This window comes from Helianthus annuus, chromosome 8 (assembly GCF_002127325.2).
Source record: "Helianthus annuus cultivar XRQ/B chromosome 8, HanXRQr2.0-SUNRISE, whole genome shotgun sequence".
In the NCBI taxonomy this organism is placed as follows: domain Eukaryota; kingdom Viridiplantae; phylum Streptophyta; class Magnoliopsida; order Asterales; family Asteraceae; genus Helianthus; species Helianthus annuus.
In genome coordinates, this window is record NC_035440.2 from 61,448,633 (window position 1) to 61,464,687 (window position 16,055).

Genomic DNA, 16,055 nt, shown 5'->3' on the forward strand with positions numbered 1-16,055 from the left:
TCGGTAATGTGTGTAATTCTGAGTTTGCTGCACAAGTGATTTTGGTGTTGCTTCAGAATACATGATAAATTCATTTTATTAAGTTTCTGGTGTAATTCTTATCATGCAGCCGCTAGTTTTGATGATTGTAATTCCTGTGGAGCAACTGGAGTCAATGAAAACTTGTTTATTCATAAACTTTTATGTATGAATTGAACAATTGCAGTTTATCCAGCAACATCAATTTATGAGAACTTGTTTATTAATAAACTGAATATGTTGATGTACTGAACTTGTGTTATGAAAGCTTGAATATGTTTATTCAACGGTTGCAAATTCATAGGTTGTGCACATCTACAAATTCTGCAGGTTATGGTTTCACCCATTCTGTACAAAATCATCAAAATTTCACATATAAACCTTGGTTTAAAAAAGCAAGAAGCGCACGTAAGCGATGAGGTCTAAAACCGAGGTGCAAAGCGCAAAAGCGGTGAGCTTTTCGTACCCAAGGCGCAAAGTGATTGTATAAATTATTTTATATATCCCATAGGTTTTTAGCATCCCTACCTATGATTTAGCTATAATTAAGCTTTATATATGTTTTAAAATGAAAAAATATAAATGTACAGCATAAAAAGTCTGTTATACAACACTCTGCTGCACAAAAACAACCCATGTACAAAAAGCGTGCGCCTCACCTGCGCCTCAGGTCAAATTTTAGCATAAAAAGCGCGGCTCACCTGCGCCTTTTGTACACTATGCGCCTTATGTCACACAAGGCGTTTTGGTTTGCGCCTTAGGTTGCCTCGTGCCTAAGGCACGCTTTTTTAAACCAAGATATAAACGAGCCACAAGACACGAGGTAGCTCGAATTCAATCCAATCCGTGACTGAGCTTGATTTTCAAGCAAAGCCGAGCTGGTTCGTATTAACCTTGAGCCTGATCCCAAGCTGAAGCCAGCTCAAATCGCTCATTAAACAAATTTAAAACAACATATTTTTATATGCAAAAAATTCCCCAAAACACATAAAATCCCTCATTATCTTGATTTCAAAATAAAGCCTTTCTATCATCCAAGTGGATAAAAAATTAAGAACAAAACATCTTCAATTAACATAAACAATTGCTCATTTCTAAACAAGATAACCAGTCTTCAACCAAAATTCTCAAATTACCAACACAATTACAATCTAATTGGCTCAAAGAATTCAATTAAATGATCTCAAAAGAATGATAAATTGAATAAAAAGAATCTGTTCTCAACATATACAATATAATGATACAGAAGTAAGGCTATCTATGTAAAAATCAGACCTCAATATTCAACAACAAATACAACCGTTAATCAAATCGAGAACAAAACGGATAATCAGAGCAGGCCAAACAACACAAAGAATCCAAGAAAAATAAGCCAAACAATATGAACCAATAACAAAGCCTGACCTGAAACCGGACCACTACCTCCATTCTCAACATCACAAAACCCTAATTTCGCTACAGAAACACCGGCACAATGCGCCTCGGAACAACCGCACCAATACGTGACGTTATCGACGCCGCAGACCGGATCCGGCCGGAAGCATTTGACCGGGCAGGAGCTAGGGTTTACGGAAAGAGGACAGAGAGCGGTGGAGATCGAGTCATCGGACGGTAATCGGAGGAGCTCTGGATCGTATACGAACGAGGTCGGTGAGGCGGTTACGGTAACGGTAATGGTAACGGTAACGGCGATGGTGATGATGATAAAGAGGATCGGTGGTGGTAGTTTGATGGTCATGGTGGTGGTTGATCGGCGTGCTTCCGATGGGGAAGCTCACCTGGAATGACAACAAGTTTGGTGGAAATTGGAAGATAGAAATCGATGAGAATTCAATTAGGGTTTGTGGTAGAAATTCAATTTGGAAAACAAGTTTTGGGTTTGGGGCGTTGGGAAAGTATACCAAACTTTGGACTGCTTCAACGAATATAATCAATCTTAGGCCAGCTTGGCTTTTTTTTTTTTTTTTTGACATTTACCCTTGTTTTTAGTATTTTTTAGGTTAATTTTCATTGTTGTTTGTGATAAAATAATAATAATAATAAACTATTTAAATGTTAAGCTACAACTCTCCAATCATTGTTTTGATCATTAAAATTGTTATTTATTGTTATTAACAATTGCACTTGATACATTATATGGGTGGCAAAGCATGTGATGTTTAACTTTATTTTTTTTTTCTTAAAGCATTAACAGTAGTTGGGTTTGAAGAGTGGAATTTATTAAGGTGACCTGGTGGTGGTCGCTATGATGGTGTGACCGTCGTGGTCATACTGGGGCAAGCCATGTGATTACGATTGCGAGCTGTGGCCTTCATGGTCGTGGTGTGTGTAGTGGGTTGTTAAAAACGGTTATATAATCGTTAAAAACAAATATCTTTTTCACCTTTTTAAATTATCCAACATTCTACCATTTTTCAAACACGCTTTAAACTGTAACCTTTTACAAAATTTCTTACCTACACTTTTAAAAAATACCAATGGAGGGTTCAAGTTCATTTCCACCTGACTCGTCGAGTTTGTTCGGCTGTAACGGTTCTACTCTTGATTTTTTTTTCTTTTTGCAATGGGTGTCAAAGAAGCGGGGGAACTTAAAGATACGGGTATCGATTGTACGCGTATTATTTGGAGAAATTGTTCAACGAGTTTGCGATGGCAGTTTATGAGAGGTGACCACAAAAGACCGACGATCATGCTCGAAACATTTGTGTCAAATGATTTATGGATCTGGTATGCGTGCTTTGGTGTTCCCGGTTCAAACCACGACATTAATGTCTTACATCAATCACCGTTATTCTATAACAAAATACATGGAACCGCACCACCATGTTCCTTTATAGCCAACATGAGACATTATAGATGAAACTTTTATCTTGTTGATAACATTTACCCGACTTGGTATGTTTCTGTAATGAGAGGACATTGTAGGTGTTCTAATGTTAAACACCAAAAAACATGATTTGAGTGTGAAGAAAAAAACTATAGAAATATTGTATTCAACTTAAATAGAATAGAATGCTCATTTTTATAGTGTAGTCTTTTTTTTTTTTTTTTTTTTGAAACATTAACATATGGAAAAGTTATGACCGTTAAAAATCGTGAAGGTAATTGGTTTAACATATAGGGGGCAAAAGTGTAAGTACTAACTAATTAACCAAATTTAGTTAAAGATGAGAATTAAACTGTAATTAAGATGATGGATTATAGTGTAATTAGTGTTTAAAAAACTAAATTACCCCTCATTTTAAAGTTGTATCTTGTGCATTAATTCAAAAAACTCTTTAACTTTTAGATATTTTGAAACGCACTTTGCAAATGTATTATAATAAAGTATGGAGAGGATTATTTTTTCATTATTTTTATATTTATAAACCTCCCTAGCGATCACTTTGACCACTCCCCAACGGTTACACGCTGGATGGTTTGAGCGGTGACAAGTACCTCAGGGTGGAGGATATAGTCAAACAACTTTGGGTGTTTGAGTGAAATTCTACCCGATAGTATTATGCCATGTCAACTCCCCATTCTACTCCTCATTTTGCACTCAATCACTAGGTATAGTCAAACACCCATCAATTAAAAAAAAAACATCATTGGTCCATCCTATCTCTCTCCTCTCTCCTCTCCTCTCAATTCATCGGTGAACAATCACCGAATTTTGGGCTCTCTCTCCAAGTCACCGCATAAGTCAAACAGGTGGGGGTGGTCACCGATCGGTGACTCCAACTCACCGCACCACTCACCGCTCCTTATACCCTCCACCCTCAACATACTACCCTCTATGGGTACCGGTGGCAGCACCTGAACTTAATGAGCATAACTAAAAGTCATTAATTAACTGGGTTTCATGAATTAAGTTATGTTTTGAATTGATGTTCATTTTTCAAAGTAAGCTTTTTCATAACCTAATGCACGTCCAGCTTAATGTTATGAACTTAATGAGCATAACTAACAACTTGGTGTAGATTTGATTTCATGTAAGTCCTTTTTGCGTTTATTCTTGCAGCTTGTTGGCTAGGTGGTGTTGTGTATGATATTGACCTTTCGAAAAAGAAAAGTTCTCCGCACATGTCAAATGTGAAAAATGTGGGACCAAGTTCGCGAAGATTATTATAAGACTAGGCGGTGTGGTCTCACGACCCTGCCAAATCACCCTCAATAGCGCTCCTCTTCCCATTGTCTGGGCGCCATAAATGGCTTCACCATGGGATTGACGAGCGTTAAGGGCTGCACATGTGGTGGCCACTTTTCAAGAGCCAATCACTTTTTTTCTTCTTTTTTTCTTTATTAATAGGTAAGAGGCTTCATTTTCTGCGACACCTGGTGATGATGGGAGACTAGGCGAATAGGCGGAAATCGCTAGTTCGATCCTTGAACTGAGCGGGTTTTACCTCACCGCACTATCGTGCCTTCGGGTGAGTGTTCACGGGCTTCGGCCCTAGGTGAGGGTTGTCCCCAGTTCGGAGGCGAGTGTATCCCGATGTGGTGAATTTCGTCAGTACCCCATTTGGAGGATTCATTGGCCGTTGAAAAAAAAATAGGTAAGAGACTTTATTCCATTGAATGGTAGTTAGCTATAAAGCCCTGTCTACATGACATATATGTTGCGCTGATGTGGCATGATAATGCTTTATACCATACCACCCAACCTAAAAGTGTTAATAAGTTTCATAGTATTGTGATTTAAAAGCCTAAGTGAAAAATGTGGGTTGCGAAGATTATTATAAAAGTGTTAATAAGTTTCATGGTGTTGTAATTTAAAAGCCTAAAAATTCAATTTAGGCATATAAACCTAGGAAGCATTATCAAATTAGTTAAAAGCTACAACATTTTATATCTTTGCTAAGGTCACTTTTCAATGCTACATAATTTAACGAGAAAAATGCCCGGATAGTCCCTGTGGTTTTGCATTTTTTCACCTATAGTCCTTAACTTTCTAAAACTACCTGAATAGTCCCTAACTTTTCATTTTTTGTTCCCGGATAGTCCCTGGGTCTAACTTCAGTTTGTTTTCTTTGTTAAGTGGGTGTGAAATGACCAATTTACCCTTTCCTTTAAAAGGCCAAACCACAGGGACTATCCGGGCATCTTTTTTATTTTTAGAGAAAAACCCCACCACCACCACACTTCATCTTCAACCTCCACCCACCATCACCCTCCTCCACCCTCCACCGTCACCGCCACAGTCACTCTCCACGTAATTGCTGCCACAGTATGACTGAGCATCTGAATCGAAATGATGATGTTGTTGTTGCTGAACCTGTGCTAGCACCTGTTGCAGTTTGTTACGTAAAGCGTTTGTTGTTGCCTCGTTTGTTTGAACCAATTCTTTCAGGATTTGATTCTCTATATTCAGAGATTTCACTTTTTCCTCTAGCATCCAGTTCAACCGTCCGATTTTCAGATATTCATCCTCTTTTGTTTTCAGTCGTTTCGTTAAAGCTTCATTTACAGCTGTCATCATTCTCATTGTGTTTTGCTTCTGTATTTGTTCCATCTCCGATCTCTCTTTCTCCGTCTGCAATTTGTTGTATTATGTCATGACTTTTGTTTTAACATTCATAACAATGAAATGAAACTGATAAATGACACTTACGTGATGAGCAATTAATCTATCAATCTCGGATTGTTGTTGATACATCTGCGATGAGATATCTTCTGCGTGTAACGTGTACTCGCCTATTCGGTTAACATTTTTTACGGAGAACGATACCGGAATGAATGAAGATGAATCACGTGATCGTTTTCTGGAAACCGTCGCTGGCGGTCGGAAATCATACGCCGGAGAAGTTTCTCCGGCTTAGTTCCGTACGCCATACTACCGTTGTTTTGATACATCATTACACTGAGTAATCAATCACCATACTACCGTGGAGAGTGACGGTGGAGGGTGGAGGAGGGTGATGGTGGGTGGAGGTTGAAGATGAAGTGTGGTGGTGGTGTGGTTTTTCTCTAAAAATAAAGAAGATGCCCGGATAGTCCCTGTGGTTTGGCCTTTTAAAGGAAAGGGTAAATTGGTCATTTCACACCCACTTAACAGAGAAAACAAACTTAAGTTAGACTCAGGGACTATCCGGGAACAAAAAATGAAAAGTTGGGGACTATTCAGGTAGTTTTAGAAAGTTGGGGACTATAGGTGAAAAAATGCGAAACCACAGGGACTATCCGGGCATTTTTCTCTAATTTAACTGTACATCAACCCTAACTTAATTCAATATAAACATCATGCCCACAATACAACAAACCCCAAAAATAGATTAATAAGAATCATTCTTTGTTTCTTACCTTTACGCGAATCGCAACAAAGAATGATTCATAGAGTAGAAAACATGTTGCATTTCTTGATATGAAAACATACTATGAAAAACTAAAGAACATAAAATATCTACGTCGTTACATTGTGGTAACGTTAGGTATGCAGAAATGAGAAGTGGAATGGAATGAACCATTGTGAGGGAATGAAGAAAAGAGTGTTTGGTTGGTCGATGGAATAGAATCGTCAATTCCAAAATGCATTCCATTCCCTCAAAATCATTCCATCGCCCCCCCCCCCCCCTGTTTTTTTCCATTTCATTCCCTCTCCCCCCTTCATTAACCACACCACAACCCACCACCGTTGCTGCCACACACCACCACCACCACCGTTATCCACCGCCGTCAGCCGCTACCGCCGCTGCCACCACCTACCGCCGCCACCCACCTCCGTCCTCGCCACCACCGTCGCCACCACCCACCGTCGCCACTGCCACCTCCGATCATCGCCGCCACCATTGCCACTGCCACCTCCGATCACCGCCGCCACCCACTGCCGATACCGCTATCAACCGCTACCACCCACCGCCACCGCGGCTACCACCTCTGACCACCGTCCCCGCTGCTACCACCTCCGACCACCCCTGCCACCACCATCGCCACAGCCGCCACCTACCTCCACCGTCATCCACTACCACCACCGTTGTCACCATCCACCGTCATCTCCACCCACCACCACCGCCAACCACCGCCGCCGCTACAACTGACACCTAGCACCACGGCCCATCATCGCCCATCACTGACCATCGTCATCTGATTTTATTCCTTCGTCTTTTTTCGCGTACCAAACAACAAAAAGCAGTTGTTCATTCCATTCACACATGGTAACCAAACAAGACATGGAATGGTAATGATCAATTCCATTACCTCATCCATTCCATTCCCCCGTGCATTCCATTACCCCATACTAAACAGACCCGTAATCGAAAAGTCTTGAGTAGTGAAAGAACTAATTAAACGACCATAGTCTCCAAGTACGTCGGGTAACCTACTTCAAGAAGTGAGTTCGGCTCCGGTAATGTGTAAATCATTTGAGGGCTTACTAAAAGATTCAGAACATTTCTACTAATGGGTTAAAGTTGAGTGGGTGTCCACACCATCTTTATGGGCCAAGAATCACCACAACACAAACTTCAATATGCTTGCAAAAAAGTGAACCTGATCCACAAATCTATCACTTTAAACTGATTCAACTAACCACGCCTGCCTTTTTGTCCAACTTTTGAAGTTCCCATATCACAGAAACATGAATGAAATTCAAGAAACATATATAACTGGCTTCCCAAATAGGCCAATACAATCTACACTTCAAACACCAATGCTGCATACACAACATTTACAACTTCAAAATCAAAAAAGAAACTAAACAGTTTTCATCATCTTTTTTTTTTTTTTTTTTAAATTGGGTTTACAGATTCATCATTAGACTGTTTCGGGTACCCAGAAGGGGTCTGTAGCTCATCATCTTCACCAACTTTATCTTCATCTTTTACAAATTTTATGACCAAAAGAGCCAATAAAGGATAACTTATGGTGGTTAGTGCCCAATTCACAAGCAACTGATTCATGTATGGCACTTTATGTGTGTCAATTTGCCATGCTACTGCCGCTCCAGCACTTTGTACTCCCTTGTAGAATCCAACATATCTAAAAACACCCAAAAAAAATAAGTTAAAAATTTGTCATATTTGGGTATTAATTTGTAACGCTTTGGCCAAAGAAACACCACTAGCAAATTATCCAGACACCACTGACATATCATATTGTATAATGTCACATGGATCCTATGACAGGTTAACAATGTGTTTGACTAACGTGGCCACTGACAAAGTCATTTGGTCTGTATGACTTCATACGGCCCATATGACATCATACGTGATATGACAGGCGACAGCCATAATGTTCTACACTTCTAAGGGTGGCGTCTCTTTAGCATGACCCTTCATAAATTCAACACAAAATCAGTATGTACATACCTGCTAAGAATAACAGAATCATCAGCCAAAGCACCAATAACCCAATAAACCATACTCTGAAACATTGCATCCAACAACCCATAACTAAAATAAAGCACAAACGGCCCTGCATAGGCACTCCCAGAGTCCTTAAAATCAAGAAGCTTAATACTCTTCTTCACTATAACGTCATCATAATCATAATCCCTTTGCTTTAAAAGCCCCCCAATCCAAATCCCCGTCCCAAGAACCGCCACAACCGAAATCCCAGCCAACCCCCTCGTCTTCCTCCTCTTAAAACTAAAATCCATAACATGCCCGATCAAAACCGACCCAAACATCTGAGCCCCCCAATAAAACACATTATTCAACCCTCTAGTTCTCAAGTTAAACAAAGCCCCATTCACATTATTAAACTGATATGTGTAAAAAAAATTACTCCCCCATGCTGCAGGAAATATCAATAACATCTTCCAGTTGGCAAATAGTTTAGCAATCTCAACCGTTTCCGTACCCACGTTAGAGTATTTCACATTAGTGCAACGAGTACCGTCGTTACGGATGACTTTGCTGGGGTGCAAAATCGTTAACGAAAGTAACGTCCCAATCGACATAAACACCATAAACCCGACGTACGTCCCGTCGTTAACATTCGCTGCTTTTTCCCTATGATAATTCATAACAAAGGGTATCAAACCACCAATAACACCACCCATATTAAAAATAGACCAAAACAAAGATATATATGTCCCTTTCCGCTGGGCCGGCGGGTACGACGTCATGATAGCACCCTGGCCGGCCCAGAGGAGGCCGGCGCCCACGCCAAGGAGGGCGCCGGCGAGGACAACAAAGGGTTGTTCTTTGTGGTGGTTGTAGTAGAGTAAAGATCCGGCGTAGAGGATGTAGGTGGAGCAACCGGAGAAAAGAGTGAGACGGGGTCCGATGATGTTGTAGATACCGCCGCCGAGGATGCCGAAGATGGCGAAGGTGGTGTAGAGGGCGGTGTTGGCGTTGTTTACGACGTTGTGGTCGAGTTGTCCGCCGCCGCCCATGCCGGAGAGTGCGTTGAACATACCTGGGCAGCAGAAACAGACCAGCCCGATTAGGATTACTTGGATTAACGGGGAGTTGAACCGGAAAACTGAATTGTTTGGTGATCCGGTTTCTTGGTATCCGGTTTTTTGGTCTCCGGTTTCAACCATGGTTGATCGGTGAAATTGGGAATATAGAAATGGGTGGAAATTAAGAGTGGTGAGATGAGTGAATGTGGGTGTGACAGATGAATGGATTTATAGTGATGAGACAGCTAAGGGTGATGAATTAAGGATATGGGTGTTGACGAAGGTGAAGAAATTAAGGGTAGTAAAACGACAAAAGGGAATCACAGATTCTAGACATGATAAGGAAACAGGAACGGAGAGAGGATGAAAATGGAACATAGGGGTCATTGACAAGAACAAGATTCGGATCTCAACGTGTCGTCAGACCCGATTTACTTACCTAACATATGTATTTTTACCAAACCAGACACAAACCCGATTAGTGTTATTGCTGATGTGGCTTTTTTTTTTTTTTGGTTAACGTGGCATGATGATGATGTGTAAAAAGTCTGTCTTTTTAATCTGATCTTGTAATTGTAATTGTAATTGTAAATTGTAAAACATTATAAAACAACGTTAATTAATATTAATAATACAAAAATAATGAAACTACTCATTCGGTCAAAATTCAATGCACAATCTCAATTCTTTCATCATGGGTTGCGAATGCTAGTGTGATTTTAGTCTGTTTACTATGTTTAATTTAATTTTACCTGCGTTACATAATTCTGTTGTTGCTATAAACTAAAAAAATGTGAAAGGGTAAACTTAGAATAAACAGAAAAAAATACAGTGTGTAAAAGGAGATGAGATACATTGCACAATTTTTTGTGTCTTGCGTACAAAAAAGTTAACGATAGATCGAACTTGTGTAAAAAAATTATAATTGTACCACGAAGAAAGACTTGGTACATCCAGAACACAACATGACATGAAACAATATCCACCAATTAGAGTAGTCGGATGGTTCCGTGATGAACCACCGTTGTAAGTGATGAGTGATGGAACACCGCCGCAAGCACTTGATCACGCTTGATGGACTTGAATGTCGTGATGTGTATCACGTGCGTGATAGATGAATATGAGTGTGTGGAAATATTTATTTTAATTTTAAAAAAATTGAGTGATAGAAGGTGATGAGTGATGCCCATTGCAAGTATGATAGAGTGAAATGTGATGAAGTGAGATGTCAAATGATGATTGAGTGTGGTGTATGATGAAGCATGATAAGTAATGACCACCTCATGTACCCTTAGACCATCCGTAGTGGGGCGAGATTCAGGCGTTTTTTGCCTAATCCACGCCCACATATGGCCCCCTGGGCGTTTTTGTACCCAAATTCAGTTAGAGCGTGCTTTATTCCACGCCTTGGTTCATTAGGTTTGGCCAATCATCCTTCATCTTCCTTTTGTTTGTCCAATTAGAGTTTTTGATGGTTTTTTTATTTAATTTTATTACACCTCTTTTAATATAATGCCCCACATCCACACTTCAACCATTTTAGAAAACGCCTCATAATGCCTCATTGCTGACTGGACTGTCACATGACGCAAAACGTCAAGGATAAAAACATTACCACTACACATAATTTTACAGTAATAACCCAATGAAAACGATATCCAAACGCTTAAAATTTTCTTTTTATTGGTATTTTAAACTTAACACCTAAGAAAAAATTGTGATCATTTCATGTCACTTTACTTTGATAACACATATAATTCATGTGTGACATCTATTAAATTTCAATTGTGGGGCCATGGTTAGAATTTTTTTAAGTGGATATGACTTTTTTAATTTGCATAGAAGGTAAGCTAAGCCACATATTAATATCACACAATCCTAGAAACTATGCATCACTTGTTTTCCCAATAATGTTGGAGATAATAGTTTTGTGAATGTTGGGACAACGTATGGCCCTGATTTTCCACTCATGTTTGCCTATATCTTTATCTTTTTCGACTGTGGCTAATAAAAAAAACTTTTGAGCAACTTTTTATACTATTTTGTCATGAAGAAGACATTTAATTTCAATTTATGCTGGGCGAAACCCCAAATCCATATAGGTAAATTATGGTTTTCAATAAGAACAATTGGAAATATGGTACGGGTAGAAATTCAAATATCTATATATTTTCAATTAAATTTGTTTTATAGTGAAATTCCAAATGCATAAAAAAATCCAGATATTTGATCTATATAAAAATATGGTATGATTTTATACTGAAAACATAGCTAAAATTTACCGCACACGCGAAAATCGAATTGTATTGATATAGGTATGTAACTTTAGTAAAATTCAAAAGCAATAAAAGTGTGGAATGGTAAGAAAATTATGAAAAACTCTATTACAATTTAAGAACATGTTGCTGACTTTTGACAATATAACACAAATCTCTAAACTATTATGTGAGTTGAACTTGCGTTGATACGAGAGTTGATGAGTTCGGTATCAACCGGTACCGAAAATACCGTTACCGAAAATCCCTAAAAATGAGTACCGGTATCGAATATACTTGGCACGGTACGGTTCGGTAACAATCGGTACTGATACGGTACCGGTATTTGAGGTAAAAACCGGTGAATACCGGTGCCAAACTGGTATTGAAAATGTCAAAAGTCGGTACCGATTTGGTACCGAAAATATACCCGTTTTGGTAAATTTGATACCAGTACCGGTACCCGGTACCCGATACCATTTGCTCATCCCTTGATGATGTTACTATTCATTGGGTTTTATTTTTAATATATAGGTAAATGTGTTTAAAACCTGTTGAAACAATGGTTAACACAAGGATAACCAAGAGGGTCGTTTCATTTATGGGGTTCAACCTCTTCTCTCGCTCGTACCAAAGGCCTGAGATCTGCAAAACAGTAAACACCGTTAGTCTCGTTAAGAGGGGAAAGGGGGTTTTCCCTCTTAACCAGGCTCCGGCGTGAGAATAAGTACTGCTCTGAGATGAATAAAACAGTGTGTGTATAGAGTGAGTAAAGAGAGCCAAGATCCTGAACCTGAATGATGAAGGGTCCTATTTATAGCCGGAGGGTGAAGAAGGAGGAAGCAGCTGTGCCAGCTGTGGGTGCGCGCCAGCTGTCCGACCAAGGGGAATATCCTCTTGGTCTGCTCTGTCGCGAAGGGTGTAGTGGTACACGTGGCGTCCTTGTATTCGCTTGTGCTGGATACCTCGTACTGGTCGTGTCAGCCCTGCTCCCTGGATTGCCGCAGGCCTATGTGGCCTTTTGTCAATGGTGACACGTGTTGTCCTTTATGTTGGGCAAAGCATCTTTGGTGCCAGCTGTGAACCGCCTAGGTGTCTTCTGGAAGCTTCTAGAAGGTTCTGGTGACATGGATGCCTTGTGTGCACAAAAAGTGGTGTGGTCCCTGCCATGTAGGCAGGGAATTGGGACCATACCTCTTCAAGTCCCCCCAGTCCAGTGTGCCTTCTAGTTGAGTTGATCGTCTAGGAGGGATTCTGGACTTATGAGAGTTGTGATTTCTATGCATCGCGTTGAAGTTGGTGAATATAAAGTGAGCCAAGTGGACGCGTGTCGTATGGTTATTGGCCTTCTGAAAATATGAGCCAAATGGACGCATGCCGCATGAGTTTTAACTCTTTTGAAAAAGTGAGCCAAATGGACGCATGCCGCATGGGTTTTGGCTCTTTGAAAACAATGAGCCAAATGGACGCATGCCGCATGGGTTTTGACTCTCTTGAAAAAGTGAGCCAAATAGACGCATGCCGCATGGGTTTTGGCTCTTTGAAAATACTGAGCCAAATGGACGCATGCCGCATGGGTTTTGACTCTCTTGAAAAAGTGATCCAAATGGACGCATGCCGCATGGGTTTTGGCTCTTTGAAAATACTGAGCCAAATGGACGCATGCCGCATGGGTTTTGGCTCTCTTGTGCTTTCTTCTGTTGGAAGTTTGGTGGTTATGGGGAAGTGTTTGGTGTGACCGTCTGTCGTCCCTGTCTTTTCGGAGGTGAACAGTTGCTTTTGCAGTGACTTTCTGTCACATCAGCAGACCCTGTCGCCCATGCTTCCCGGAAAACGAGCCGACGTCTTCTCTCTCCCGTGACGTGTCAGTCATCTATTGGGCGCTTTTTCTGTTCCCTGACGTTCCACTACCCATCGCATTAAATGCGATGGGTATAAATATGGGGCGGTTATCTCTTTCTTCCCTCACTTTCGAATTCTAAGTGCGATTTCTCTCTATCTTCTTCTCGTTTGTTCTATCTTTCACATTTTCAAATCATCTTCTTCTTGACTTTTATCATGGCTGATAAGAATCCAACTCAGAAGAAAAGGAAGCATAGAGGTAGGGCTCCTCCTGGTCCAGACCAGGCTGTGATTAACTGGAAGGAGGAGGAATTCGAGATGCTTGTGAGGGGGCATAACTTTCGTCCTGAGTGGGGGGCTCGATACCCTCCTTCTGGATCTACTGCATTGGATGCCCCTCCTGGTTTTATCACGTTGTACGCTGCTTTTTTCCGGGAAGGTAATTTTAGGTTGCCGATTACGAAGTTCACTGCTGATGTTTTGAGGGGTTATGGGCTCCATATTTCTCAGATAAATGCGATTGGGCTCCCTCGGATTACCCATTTCGAATTTGTTTGTAGGTCGTACCGTGTTGAGCCTACGTTTGAGATGTTCAACGCTTTCTACAGCGTTTCGTATTCCAGCGGGTTCTACTCTTTTCAGGCTAGGATGGGGGTTGCTCAGGTGTGTTCGGTGCCGATAAAGGGCATTCATGATTGGAAACAAAAGTTTTTTTACATTCGCCGTGGTGTGATTCCGACGGATATGCCATATAGGCAGGTGGGTCAAGGGGTCCCTAAAGTGGATGTGTTGCCAGATTATGCTGCTCAAGAATGGTATGGGAAGATAACTGCTAAGCCGACTGCGATTTCTCAACTGGATGAGATGGCTTTGGTTGGTGCAGGTCAGAAGACCCAGCATACAAGACACGCGCGATACTTATGCTGAAACAGAGAGCAACTTCGTCCAAACTTCCAATCTACAACGAAGGCCGATCCAAACCCGTTTGGGCGCACGCAACATGAATACAGAATGGGAAGAAGAAGAAGACGACCCAACCTACAAGGCGGAATCCACAGTGTTCAGCAGACTTCCTCCAGAGCACGAGGCATACAAACCAACCAAGCGCGCGGGATACAACCCCAAAGCAGAGCATGATTACACCTTGAGCTATCGTCCTGAGGACATGGCTGAAAATTCAAAATTCATTCCAGAAATCGCGTGCGCGGCCATCGACAAAACGAAGTTACCACACAACGTGGGTAAATACAATGGGTTGACGGACCCAGACGATCACCTCCAGGTGTTTAAAGGTGCAGGAGCAACAGGCGGATGGAACTTACCAACATGGTGCCACCTGTTTGCTCAGACATTCGTTGGCGCGGCGCGCATTTGGTTCGACAACTTACCGGCTGGCAAAATCAAATCATGGGTCGACTTCTGAGAGAAGTTCCTGGCACACTTCTCTCAGCAACGAAGACAAGCCAGAGATCCAGGTGACTGTCTGAACATATGGAGAAAAGACTATGAAAGTGTAGAAGATTTCATTACAAGGTATAACAAAGAATGTCTAGAGATCGGAGACATACCAGAGAAAATGATGCGTGCACACTTCATGCGAGCGGTCAAGTGCGACGATCTGGTTAAAAGAATCAAAGGGCGAGATGGAGGACCCAAAGACTGGGAAACCTTCATTGAAGCGGCCAAGACCATTGCGCAGACAGATAGGCAACTGACCGGTGACGATCACCGTCAGCGCGCACACAACCATAACGATCGAAACAACAGAAGGGGCAGAAATCAACCCTGGAGGGCTTCTGGGAACAGAGAAAGAAGCCCCCCACGGGACGACGCACGCCATACGATCAATCAGATAGCCCATCGAAAAGAAGTAAAGCGCGAAAATAGAGAAAAGCAGTGGACTCCACTAACCAAAACACCTTCTGAAGTCTTAGCCACAGAGAACCATCAGTTCAAACCACCCTTGCAGATGCGCAACAAAAGGGGTCAGGACCCAAATCTCTTCTGTGAATTCCACAAAGATACGGGCCACTTGACCGATGATTGCTTTAGCTTAAAGCAAGAAATCGAAAGAGCTCTAAGAGACGGAAAGCTCGGTCACTTAATCAAAGGAGGAAAACGCGATTACCGCCAGATTCAACGAAGGGATGAAGGTCCAGACAACAAGAAGCTCAGAAAGCTAGAAACTCATATGGTGCAAGGAGGTCCACGACGACCAAGAAAAAACTACAACAAACGCGCGCAGGATGATTCATGGCGCGAGAAGCAAGTAGTGTTCCCAGTTGTCAGGGGAGGTCCAAGAGAAAAACGGCCAATAGTCATCCCAGGGGTGATCGGCCACTACCAAACGGATTACATCTTTATTGACCCCGGGAGCACCGCAGACATCATATATGAACAGTGCTTCAATCAATTCGACCAGGAGGATAAGGCGCGCCTAGAACCAGTCGATTACCCACTAACTGGTTTCTGCAATGAGGCCGTCTTTCCCCTAGGACAAATATCTTTCCTAGTATTGCTTTCTGATGGGAGAAATTCAAGAACCGAAGAAGTCACATTCATGGTGCTACCGGCACATTCAAGACATGACATCCTTTTAGGACGAGAATCCCAAG

The 16,055-nt window shown here is 41.5% G+C and overlaps 3 protein-coding genes across 3 annotated transcripts; all 3 read right to left on the minus strand.

The window, feature by feature from the left end:
- Positions 1 to 1,348: 1,348 nt before the first annotated feature.
- On the minus strand, positions 1,349 to 1,756 carry LOC110870094. The gene has a single exon (XM_022119293.1). The coding sequence runs from the start codon at positions 1,754 to 1,756 to the stop codon at positions 1,349 to 1,351; it is 408 nt and encodes a 135-aa protein (XP_021974985.1).
- A 2,833-nt stretch (positions 1,757 to 4,589) lies between these two features.
- On the minus strand, positions 4,590 to 5,832 carry LOC110870095 (E3 ubiquitin-protein ligase BOI-like). The gene is made up of 4 exons (XM_035976010.1): positions 5,796 to 5,832; positions 5,612 to 5,694; positions 5,171 to 5,533; positions 4,590 to 4,664 (listed from the first exon to the last, which is right to left on the minus strand). The coding sequence occupies exons 1-4, from the start codon at positions 5,830 to 5,832 to the stop codon at positions 4,590 to 4,592; spliced, it is 558 nt and encodes a 185-aa protein (XP_035831903.1).
- Positions 5,833 to 7,563: 1,731 nt separating this feature from the next.
- Positions 7,564 to 9,747, minus strand: LOC110872982 (UNC93-like protein 1). Its single transcript, XM_022121883.2, has 2 exons — positions 8,304 to 9,747; positions 7,564 to 7,974 (listed from the first exon to the last, which is right to left on the minus strand). Exons 1-2 carry the CDS (start codon positions 9,482 to 9,484, stop codon positions 7,725 to 7,727), a joined length of 1,431 nt encoding a protein of 476 aa, XP_021977575.1. The 5' UTR covers positions 9,485 to 9,747; the 3' UTR covers positions 7,564 to 7,724.
- Positions 9,748 to 16,055: the final 6,308 nt, after the last annotated feature.

What these genes read in the sequence shown, in the direction of transcription:
- LOC110870094 (XM_022119293.1), bottom strand. Translation starts at nt 1,756, where the DNA reads ATGACCATCAAACTACCACCACCGATCCTCTTTATCATCATCACCATC.
- LOC110872982 (XM_022121883.2), bottom strand. Translation starts at nt 9,484, where the DNA reads ATGGTTGAAACCGGAGACCAAAAAACCGGATACCAAGAAACCGGATCA. An exon ending in GATTCTGTTATTCTTAGCAG is followed by an intron (nt 7,975 to 8,303) that starts GTATGTACATAC and finishes GGGTGTTTTTAG; the next exon opens with ATATGTTGGATTCTACAAGG.
- LOC110870095 (XM_035976010.1), bottom strand. Translation starts at nt 5,832, where the DNA reads ATGGCGTACGGAACTAAGCCGGAGAAACTTCTCCGGC. An exon ending in GCCGGAGAAACTTCTCCGGC is followed by an intron (nt 5,695 to 5,795) that starts GTATGATTTCCG and finishes TTAACCGAATAG; the next exon opens with GCGAGTACACGTTACACGCA. An exon ending in ATAGATTAATTGCTCATCAC is followed by an intron (nt 5,534 to 5,611) that starts GTAAGTGTCATT and finishes AACAAATTGCAG; the next exon opens with ACGGAGAAAGAGAGATCGGA.